At 36.7% G+C, this 11,352-nt stretch overlaps 1 protein-coding gene across 3 annotated transcripts; it reads left to right on the top strand.

The window, feature by feature from the left end:
• The first annotated feature begins 289 nt into the window (after window positions 1–289).
• On the top strand, window positions 290–8,819 carry LOC117381732 (putative monooxygenase p33MONOX). Of its 3 annotated transcripts, none has more exons than XM_055226947.1 (9): window positions 290–414; window positions 1,559–1,673; window positions 1,755–1,825; window positions 3,472–3,647; window positions 3,887–3,998; window positions 4,113–4,240; window positions 6,297–6,400; window positions 6,622–6,806; window positions 8,233–8,819. In XM_055226947.1, the coding sequence occupies exons 3-9, from the start codon at window positions 1,801–1,803 to the stop codon at window positions 8,442–8,444; spliced, it is 942 nt and encodes a 313-aa protein (XP_055082922.1). In that variant the 5' UTR covers window positions 290–414; window positions 1,559–1,673; window positions 1,755–1,800; the 3' UTR covers window positions 8,445–8,819. The 3 variants fall into 3 exon arrangements, with proteins under 3 accessions (XP_055082922.1, XP_033834627.1, XP_033834626.1); XM_033978736.2 differs by having other exon boundaries at window positions 290–431; window positions 8,236–8,819; XM_033978735.2 differs by having other exon boundaries at window positions 290–431.
• The last annotated feature ends 2,533 nt before the right edge of the window (window positions 8,820–11,352 follow it).

Below are 11,352 nucleotides of genomic sequence, written 5' to 3'. Positions count from 1 at the left end.
ATATCCGGAACGCAACGTAATGTGGCTGTATTGTTTTCTATGGTTACCTAGCAACCATTCAACGCAACAACAGCTAGAATGGTTGGAGTTTGGCTTTTCAAAACTAGCTTCCTATCCTTATTATAAAATAAAACATTATTGTCCTAATATTTACAAATATTTATTAGCTCGAATTTGTGAAAGCAACGCGATATGAAAAGGTTAAAATCGGCTAACGTCCTCACCAGAAGGTGCACGTGTTCACTCTCGCGATACAAAACGAGAGCGAGCCACATTCCTGTTCGTTCATTTGAGGAAGTGTCCCTATTATTTATCGCCAACACAATAATGGCTGCTTCTCTACAAATGTGCCTGTATTTACCGTCGAATATAGTCGACATTGTTGGGCCAAAGACGTCTGAGAAGTCGCTGTAGGTTCGTATTTCTCACTGGTAAGACATTTCTTCTCCATCAAGTTATGGTTTGAGAGGACGTGGCTTGTGTCGAGCATCTCTTATTTAACACCAGACTACATATCAGAATGCATGTATTTTACAGCGCTACGCTTTGTTGCCGCCTAAACCTATGATAAGTTTGTCGTTTTAACACATTGCGACACCATAATTTGCCTTTTTGAATTCAGCTTGAACAGTTATTTGGATTTCTCAGTCCTTGCTTTTACTGTAACTTACATCGACATCGACGATTCCAAGAAGTGACACACAATATGAACAAACGAGCACACAAAGGGATCAAATGTCACTCATTAACTATGGTATCTTCATCCATAATGCAGAAGAGCTGATAACATTGAGCAATTCAGTTACATTCTTTGTCTTATAAGCATCTGTCTATCGATATTTGTATGGAACTTTTGTAAATAATTGGCGAGGTTAATGAAAACATTGTGTTGTGGTTGCTATTCTGTAGGGAGGGGGATTATAATGTTGTAATGAGGTCAATACAGGAATATAGGTTCGTGGAGATGGAGAATATTCAAAATACTTGTCATGTCATGTTTTGAGTTCATGTGAATCTCAGTTGATCGTATTCGCACTTAACAGCAGTGCAGTTTAATTGCAGTGATATGATTCAATGTAAAATGCAATGCACGTTCTTGCTTGAGGATATCATCAATATTGGCAGTTTTATTGACACGCTGCTTGTTTGTCGTCCATCAATGCAGCCTCCACTGCAGCAGCGGCGGATTACGTAATGATTCAGCGCGTTCTCCTTCATCCTCTGGTTTAAACCGGTTTGAACTCGCCGCTGATAGTGTTAAAAGTGTATTCTTATTGTGTGTTTTGTGGATAGAAAAACATTAAAATATAGGCTAAATGCATTTCCAAATATAATGTTTGATTGAGGGAAAATAAAAATGAAATTCCGTTGAATGAAACAACAAACAGATGAGAAAAAATTAATTATTTTGAATGAACACCACCAGCTATGTTAAAATAATAATATTGAAATGCAATGATCTCTAATGCAATGAATACTACATTCAAGACCAAAACAAGTTTATATTCTGTATGATTTTGTAACCTCATTTCTGCTTTCTTTTTACTTGTGCACATAGTAAAATCTGTCCTGGCTGATTACCCACAATGCATCACCACAGGGCTTTGTATTCTGTTTCTGACCAACAAACATAACCTTCACTGCTGACCTCTGCAAACCACTGCACAGCAAAGGTACAATCTTCTCTAAATAATAACAATTACACACAATTATCCATTTTTCTCTGTTTAACCAGACCTGTGATCTGTCTACAGTCTGCAACTAAATCTGCTTTGATCAAACTCCTTTGACCCTGAAACAATGGCTGGTTCTGGTGATTTTCCTGGTGAGTAGTTAAATAAATAAATGTTATAGTGAAGTTGACAAGGAATAAGATAATTATATTTTTCTAATACAAACGCTTGTAAGTTTTGGCTTATTAGATACCTTGTCAGCCACGTCACTATAGACTGTACAAAGAAATTGTGGTAAATACTGCCTTCATAGAAATAAATACATCAAGGGAGTATTATGGGTGGGCGATATAAACTAAAATTAATATATTTTATTCAGATAATGTAAAAACATAATAGTAATTTTAACAGGCATAGTTAAACACATTCCTTATGCAGACAAGATATATAAAAAATCACTTTATACACTTGTTTGGGTAATTGCACTACACTCTTTTTACTGTCATTTTTAATAGTTTTAATTCTAAATGATATATATGATATTCTATTTTTGCATATCTAACATAAAAAACAACAAAAAAAACAATTGCGATATTATCCATCACTAAAAGGAGTTGAGTGTTCAGTGATGTTTGTGCAAATTAGCCATGTGCTTTTGTTTTTTCTATTATCTGGCTTTTCTTTTTTTATTTGACTTTTATGTGGTGGGATAAAGTTGTGAAGTGAGGCAGCATATGTGTAATAAACAGAGGTCATTCTGTAATGGTTACCCAGAAACTATGTTGTAAATCAGGTCCAAAGCTCACCTCATTTGTGTAAGACAATGACAGCATATTTTATTCTCTTCAATGAATGTTCAAATTATAAGGAAAATGTGTTTGCATCTGCATTTTGAGTGGATTTTTGTGTATTGATTACATAGAGTATTACCCCTTGAAACTTTTGATGACCAGTCAAAAGTCTTCCTACTCCAGTGCACAAAATATCTGAGCACTGTACATATCAATACCTGATAGTTAGGATATTTTGAATTATTAAATCATGTGATTGTAGAGCTGTTTGAAGAACATACCATCAGTCAGACCCACAGGACTGTTGGACAGTACGCACAGTCGACACAGAATGAGGTACAGAATTTTTCTGTGCAAGCATAATAGGTATAGGAACTTGTTTGCACTCCAGTTCATCATTTATGAGTTTCACAGAAACAGGCACAAACAGAAGAGGAAATGATTTGTGTTTTCAGATTCTTTTGGTATGTTTAGGTCTTTCTGCATACACCTGGGGGTCTCCATACTACAGTATGGGAACCACTGACAAAGGGTTTCCTTTTCAGAATTTTCAAACTGCTACTTGTAGTGTACTGCTACTTGGAAGCTGCCGCAGGCGCCGGCGTCATTATTTGGGTGCTATTATTTTGCATGGGGCTAGCAATTTTGACAGCAGTCTATATGGACTACAGAGCCATTTTAAAGCCTCCTAGAGAATCTGAGAGATGTTGACTTTTTGGTCACATGAACATAGAACATTTTACATAAATCAACACTACTTTATATTATATTTTTGAGGCAAAACTGTTCCTAAATTCGTCATTGAACCCAGAAGTACCACCTCAAAGAAAGCGCAGTTTGAAGCGTTTAGAGGCAAAACTGGGCGGGGCCAAATAAGGTCAATAGAACTGTTGTCGATATTGACCACGGCTGCTGTTTCACAAAACAATGTCCACTTTAAATAAGGCCTTACTGTGTTTGTATATGTTAGACTATGATGTGTTTTCTATTGCACCTTGTGCCCTCAGCGATCGAAGGCTCTGGCATGGGCGGCATGAAGCTGCCCATCGGGATGACCAGACGTGCCCTGAGCTACGACGACAACCTGGAGGCGCCCATGTCCACCCCCCCACACGACATCAGCATCAACAACCTGTGGAGGAGGCCCGTCATCCCAGAGAGGAAGTTCACACAACTGGCAGAGGTCAGGGTTTTTACAATGTAGAATGTGTTGTTTTCTCTCTCTCAGATGGAGACGTTATTACAATATTGAATATAAGATGGAACGTGTTTGCTTTGTGTGGAGAAACTCACTTTTAATGTGTAAACGTGTGAATGCAATAAAAGGAGATTTTTGTGTTGAATCAAACACCTCAAACATCACTGAGCAATTTAAAAAATGGAACATGTTTTTTTTGTCCCAAACTTCTGTTTTGTCTTTAGGAAGATGAGTGCAGTACAGCTATCCGTTCCACAGTGGACAGCGCCCCCTCCAGGCCCCCGGCTATAGTGAAAACCAAAGCTTCCTCTTTAATTGTGAACTCCATCATCACAAGTAAGACAAACACAGCTCATTACAGACCGTAGATTTGATGAGATTGTGAACTTTTACTTGTTCTAGTGTAAGATTATTTTCAAGTGCTAATGTGTTCTGTATTATTTTGCTCAGAGCACACCCATGACAGCATGTCCAAGTTTGAGCAGAGGGCAGGACTCAGTGACACAGGCTACACTCCACACAAAGGACTGACTGCAGAGGAGACCAGGCACCATCACCGCATGCCAGAGGCCCTCCAGGTCAGAGCCAGGACTAACCCAATGCAGACAGGAGCTAATACTAATACAGACACCATTTGATTAACTTTTCTCTAAACTAGAAACATATGTGAACAAGTAACACTAAAATTATTTAATTTAATTGTTTTAATGATTTTGATGAGAGGTAGTATAATGCCACATGGTAAAATTACTATGATTATATGTTATATTAGACCCGCATTGTTTAACACTAAGATGATGATATAGAGGTTAAGGAGACAATAGTTTACTATAGGACTACATCAAAGTTTAAAAAGTGTGTGGAATTATGTTGAGTAACTTTTTCCCTTGGTTCCCTAATTAAGTTTGAAATTTCAGGATAATGGCCCAAACTGCAGCTCATACTAACGGGACACTAAATATCACACCCAAATTTTAACTACTGAAGTAACACCGTAGATCAGTGGTCCCCAACCACCGGGCCGTGGACCTGTACCGGTCTGTGGATCAATTGGTACCGGGCCACCGGCCGTCCAAGAAATAATGAATTATTTTCGTTGTATTTATTATCTGAGTCTGAACAATTGTTTATTTTGAAAAATCTTTTATTTTGAAAAATGACCAGATTCTCTCGGTTACATTTCCGTCACTTGAGCGCCGACAACTTAACCACTTAGCGTTCCGACGGCCCGCCCGCATTACATGTTACAACTTTACAGCAATGTACGTGTATTTCTGCGTCACCCACACAAACAATCTACACATCAAATGAAAGCTACGGCATTCATCTTTCTGAATATGTAAACTATTTACACCTCTAGTCACCACAGTGCTGAGAGGAAAGCCGTTTTTACAGAGAAGTCAGAAATGTAGATTTGGACTTCACTTACCATTGAGCGCTTTGGTTCTGTCAAACATCAACATATTCACACAAAGTTGGTCTCATTCGTTCCGTAAAGGTCCAGAGAATATAATCCAGTCAAGAAATTATGTCCACAAAGGAAGTTAGAGCCTCCATGTCCAATCTGCTGGAGGAAAGTGAAATCTATTCCATCACTTCTCTGCATTTCTTTTGTCAGTTTCAGGCGTAATAAACTTCTGACAGCGCCAACTTTGTTCCTCAGCGCAAAACAAACTTGTTAGCTTGTGATTAACACCAAAGTTGGCCAATAAGGTGGGGGCTGTGGGTTACTGGAGCTGCGGACAGTGAATGAGAGCTACAGATGACTGAAAGAGTACGCCCCACTCTCCCCCTTGTAGAATCAAGCTGTTACATTACACACGTTTAGTGATGTTTTCCTCTTAAAGCCCATGAACTGCGGAACACGCTGATGCATGACATGCAGTGGTTTACTGCAAACAGACGGAGTTTTCTGCGCGTGTAAAAAGACGAGACTGGATATAAAGATCCGTGCGTAAAATTACGCGCGTGTATTGCGTAATTTTACGCAGCAGTTTTGCGTTTTTATGTGTGTCCCAAAGTGTATAAATGCTCAGCAGACAAACTTACAGTGATTCTGACACCTGTGGGTAAAACTATAGGGTGTTACCTTTACAAAGACCCCAAACTAGTGCAGTTACTACTGAGGGTTCAATAATGGTGATTATTTTAATTTGGAGAGGTCAGAACAAAGGCAATTTCACCAAAATGACCCGGAATGCTAAGGGGTTACAAATTAGCAAAATGAGTAAAAAAAAAAAAACCCGGTCCCCGGTAAAATTTTCAAGCGTTGGCCGGTCCGCGGTGACAAAAAGGTTGGGGACCACTGCCGTAGATTGTGTAAAGAAAAACATTATACTGTCTGTGAGTAACACCTCACTTAGTTGAAGTTGGATTCTTTGCAACTTTCATCTTCTTTTTTTAGAAAGTTGCTTGCAAATTTGATAAGTCACGGTTTGCGTTTTCTATTATTTTTTGGTCCTGGGGGGCTCAAGGGGATTCAATCCAAAACAGAACTGCCAAAAATCTGTAAAAAAACATTATCACATTATCATATTATTTTGGGCTGTTTTTCAAAAGCTTTGCTAACTGCTGAAAATCCGGCAACCCTGTTCTCTACCTTTTTTTTTTTTTTCTTTTTTTTTTTTTTTATAGAAGCTGCAGATTCAGAGCCTCGAGCACAGAGAAGACAAACAGAACTCTTCAGCTCAGTCCACTCCATCCACCACTCCACACAGCTCCCCCAGACAACAGCGCAGGTAAACTGGGTACAAAAGGGAATTAAAACCAGGATTAAGCTAAAACAGGTGCCAGCCAAAACTTGAACACTTAACCAGGTCTGAGGTTAACCAGACCACAGTATAATAATCAAAACAGACACTTGACTTATTCTTTGTCGCTTTACACAGTAATAATGTAATTTTGGCTGATAAAACTTAATAAAAACCATCATGTAAAAATAAGTTTTGTTTTTCTGCAGAGGTTGGTTCCAAAGTACCGGCTCTGAGGCCAGTATCACCTCCAGCTCAAACTCCAGTGTGGACCTCGCTGCAGGGGACGCCGGAGGGGGCGTTGTTGAGCGCTGGGGTGTGTTTGGTCCGCGACCAATTGTCCACAAATCCACCTCTGATGTGGGGTCTGTAGGATCTGAGTCCACCAGTGCAGGTAAACACTGAGAAAATTGGGTTAGTATGACATTTGTTAGATGATTACTGTAAAAATAATTATCTTTCAAAATGGCTTAAAGAAGTGGGTTTCTTGATAATGTTTCTTCTATAATGTAGAAAGATAGGTTTGATTTACTGTTTTTCTGAAATTGTTTATTAGGAACAAAACAATATAAGAAAAATGCAGATTTAATACAAGGATTGCGACTGCCAAGATTGGAAAATACAATACAAATCCCATTTACACACCGAGTCCAAATCCCAAAATAATCCCAAGATTTTGATAAATATGTTTCATAATGTTTTGGTTTTTTATTTTATTTTTAGAAATGTCCCAGTACAAGGGTAATGGGTAGCAGTGAGAAATGGGCTCATCATTATGCATTATCTGTTTGTTGAATTTGGTCAAGGCCAGCATGTGGCATGTTTACCTTGTGAAGGCGACCTTCAGACTCCAGTTTTTACGAGCGAATATTTTTTTTCTGCCCAAGTCTGATTTTTGAAGTATGAGAGCATTTTGGGTCAGACAGGTGGAGGTGCACATGAGGCAAATCAGGAGCTTTTGGACACTATTAAAATCCATGTTCCAGAATGACTTTAGGTACTTAACTCACATTTGGTGTAGACTGAGATTAAGGGCCGGCTCATAGAAGAATCACTCTACAGTTCTAACGCCTTTTACGTTGAAGTAGACATAAGAGAAGGGGTTTCCTTGTTGATTCAGTGGTTGATGATATGTGAAGTCTCTTCTCAGAACACTGTGAAAGGTTGTTTTATGTATACTTGAAGGTGTATCAAACAATTCAGCATGTGAACAGTGTATACATTAGCTATTTGTTCTGAAACTTTAACATCTACCTGAGATATTTGACTAAAACCAGATTTATAACTATAGGTAACTAAATCAGGTAAGAAAATGGAACTTAACTTTTAAATTCCAAGCCAATGGCTCAAATTAAACAAGAAATAATTGTATTTATCAAAAAAAAAAAAAATCATATAAATAATAAATAAATACCACCCTGGAGAATTCATATATTCAAAAACTACCTAAACCTAAAACGTAAGTGTTGTTGCAAAGCTTACACTGCTTTGTGTGATGTATTGCGATTAAATCCAAATTACAATTTGATTTTCACAGTCTATAGTCTGTATAAAACCTTCCACTAACTGTGTATGTTCTGAAATACATCGAATTCTGGCATTCGCATAATTTCATATTACAGTCGTCTCTTAAACGTTAATGCTCCTGGTCATTTTGATGGTAGGATTGTGTTCAGATTTTAAACACCAAGTCTCATTGTAATCACGGCACTCGTCACAAAAATTGCAATTGGCCATTTTTCCCCAAATTCGGCCCATCTGTTTTGATAGATTGGTGCATGTACAACGAGGTAATCAAAATCTCCTCTTCACTCTCCCAGCAGGCTTTGCTCTGCAGGCATACCAAGGAGCTAAGAAGCCAACCCCGATGGAGGTGATGAAGTCCCAAGCCACTCGACTCGCGGACCCCACCCCTCAGCAGGTCAACCCCCCGAAACTGGAAATACCCACCATTGAGGGCCGCAAGCAGGGATCGCGGCCTCACAAACTGAAGCACCGAGACATGAACATCCTTACGCCGTCCGGGTTCTGAGGTCACCCGGCACGTCACATGACCCACCGCGCTCCAATCAAATCTCTTCTATGACATCACATCATTCTACAGGCATTAGATGTTTGACTGAGATGGGGGCAGGTAAATTGACTATTGTTCATATGCAGATTTTGTGGTGTAGTTGGACCTAAATTGCTGGATAATTGACCTTGTCACTAACATTGATGCAGTTCATTTTCTGGATTTTATTTTAGATATAGATATAAGATGGATATCCTTACTCCTGCCTCATCTGCAAGAGGGACACTTAATAACACATTCTAAAATCTAAAAACAATGAAAAATGCATAAATTACACTTACATTCTGCACATAACATGCATTCTCTTCACCTCTAATCACAGACTCGAGTGGTGAGATATATATATATATATATATATATATATATATATATATATATATATATATATATATATATATATATATATATATATATATATATATACACACACACACACAGGCAAAGTAGGTTAGTGTATTGCTTAAAGACACAGTGGCGATATGCATTCAAAGCGCCAAACTCCAGGCTTGTGTGTCTCAGTCATTTGCTTATTTTGAGAAGGTTTTTATTTTGTTGTTGGGTAAAAAAAATCTTTGCCAAATGTTCAATATTGTGATTAACTTGGTCCATTGAAATATTGCCTATCCATCATTCCTATGGCGTGTCTGGTATTTTTTGGCCAATGGTACTTCTGTGGTTTGACTTATTTATGTTATGCTCCAAGTTACAAGAACCAACACAATACGGACCTAATAATGAAGATATGAAGACCAATGTGTGTAGAAAGGTCAGGCTATTTTTTGTTTGTTTTCTTTTTTTTCTTTTGGAGGAAAGGTTTATTGGAAAAGAGTTTCAACATTTAAATATAAATTCTGTTCATTGTTGTAAAATGCACTTTATACTAGTTCCATGTTACAGTTAGTTGGTTGATTAAACATTTGTTTGTTATTCATTAATATCTGGGAAATTCTGATTTTAATTTATAAAACCAAAATATTTTCTCAGGAAACTTGAGCTGAAACATTTCAATTTGATTTGTCATTATAGTAAAACCAAACAGTAGAATATATATTTATATATTTTGTAAAAGAAAGATTGGTGTGTATTGCATTAGAACAGATGAGAAAGAGCTGTTTAAATTGTAAGATTTAAGATTTGTAAAATAAGACGAAGTATCAAGGGCATTAATGTTTTGAAACATAAACAGGTTAGTGTTGTTAAAAGGATCATAAATACTGGATCAATAGCTATATTTTCTCTTACTAACCTTGTTTTAAGAAGCAAGTTGCCCAATATTCTAGCATATATTATTGCTTATAGGCCTGCATTTTATTTTATTTTATTTTTCAAATGATCCAAGTAGCAGCTGAAATATATAGCATAAAATTAGAGTAATAGTGACAAAGTAATCTTTTGAGTTTGACAAAAAATCTAATCTTTGGCTGAATATTAGCTATCATATGGTGTATTATTTGTTGTATTACTAGTTAATGGGCACATACATGTTTTAGATTTGTTATGTAATCAAACTTGGTCCGTTTTAATGTTATTTTTTCAGCCAACCTTTTTTGTAAATGTTGACTTTGAATTTGCACCCTGATGATAAATAATGACTAATGACCCTGATGATAAATAATGAATTTTTTGTCATAAAGCTATTACACTGGCTACAAAGTGTGTATTAACATTTCTCCGTTCAACAGGTCATTTATTTACTTTGATGTATTAAGTTTAAAACGTTGTGTGTTTGAATGTGTTTATACCACTGACTGGTTTTTGCATTTATATTGTTTCAATTGATATTTGAAGGTTAATGCAATAAAATGGCTATGGAAGCTAATGATACAAATAATTGACAAAAAGGTTGAAGATGAAAATAAATTGTAATAAATGTTGTGATGTCTTAAAAAGAGGTAAAATAATATTGAAAAACATAGTGTTTACATACAACTTGAAAAATAGCATTTAAGGTGTTCTCTTCAAACTGTTAAAACATCAAAGTGCATTCACCATTTGAAGTCTGTATTTCTGTGCTGAGGTTGTCTCCATTTTGTCTAATTGTAACAAATCCAGAAATAGCAAAAAATTCAAGACTGTTGATATTATTAGGTTTGAGTGAAATGTGTGTCTACATATTCTGTACAAATGTTCTGCCAAATCGGAAATAAATGTTACACAGAACAAAAAAAGTCCAAACTGCTTTTATTTATGTTAATAATTTAATGTAAGGTTATCACAGCAACATATCCCCCCATTGTTTAGAGAAAAATGGCCAGTAGTATGATTTTCTTTTTCATTTTTCAGACCTTGTGAGATCAATCGAATGAAAATCTAAGTATGTTTTAAAACTAAGTGCAAACAAATTAAATTATTGGCAAGTGAGATTCGGAGATTAGTGGAGGATCCGCCATCTGCTGGTCTTCACTGAAATGTTACTGCTTTGCAAAAAACAGCAGTGTGGCATTAAACTCATTTATCTCCATGGAGTCAAACAGGCAATGCCTCTTTACGGATATGATCTGTAAAATCTGGCCTGGTAGCAAGTCCACTTACAAAAATAAACAAACAAAAAAAACTATCCTTGTAAAGCAAAATTTTCACTGAAACAACCAGGTGGTGTACTCCCCATCAAATATGCTACATAGAGTACATTTAATTTCTGTCCCATTGTGACATGACAGAAATAAAATATAATCTTATTGGTAAGAAAGTGTGGCGTTTACTGACGTTTAATAACATTTTTTTGCTGAATTTTGAAAAACTTGACATAGTTCAATCCTGTGAAGACAAGCACTCTCATTCACTAACTGGAAATTCAGACTGAAATTGGACATTTCAGGGTAATTTGACCTAGCAGTATTTCATTATATTTATATGTTTTTGGTCC

This window comes from Periophthalmus magnuspinnatus, chromosome 14, assembly GCF_009829125.3.
Source record: "Periophthalmus magnuspinnatus isolate fPerMag1 chromosome 14, fPerMag1.2.pri, whole genome shotgun sequence".
Lineage (NCBI taxonomy): Eukaryota > Metazoa > Chordata > Actinopteri > Gobiiformes > Gobiidae > Periophthalmus > Periophthalmus magnuspinnatus.
Note: the sequence above shows the minus strand (reverse complement) of the source record. Positions and strands in the feature narration are given on the sequence as shown.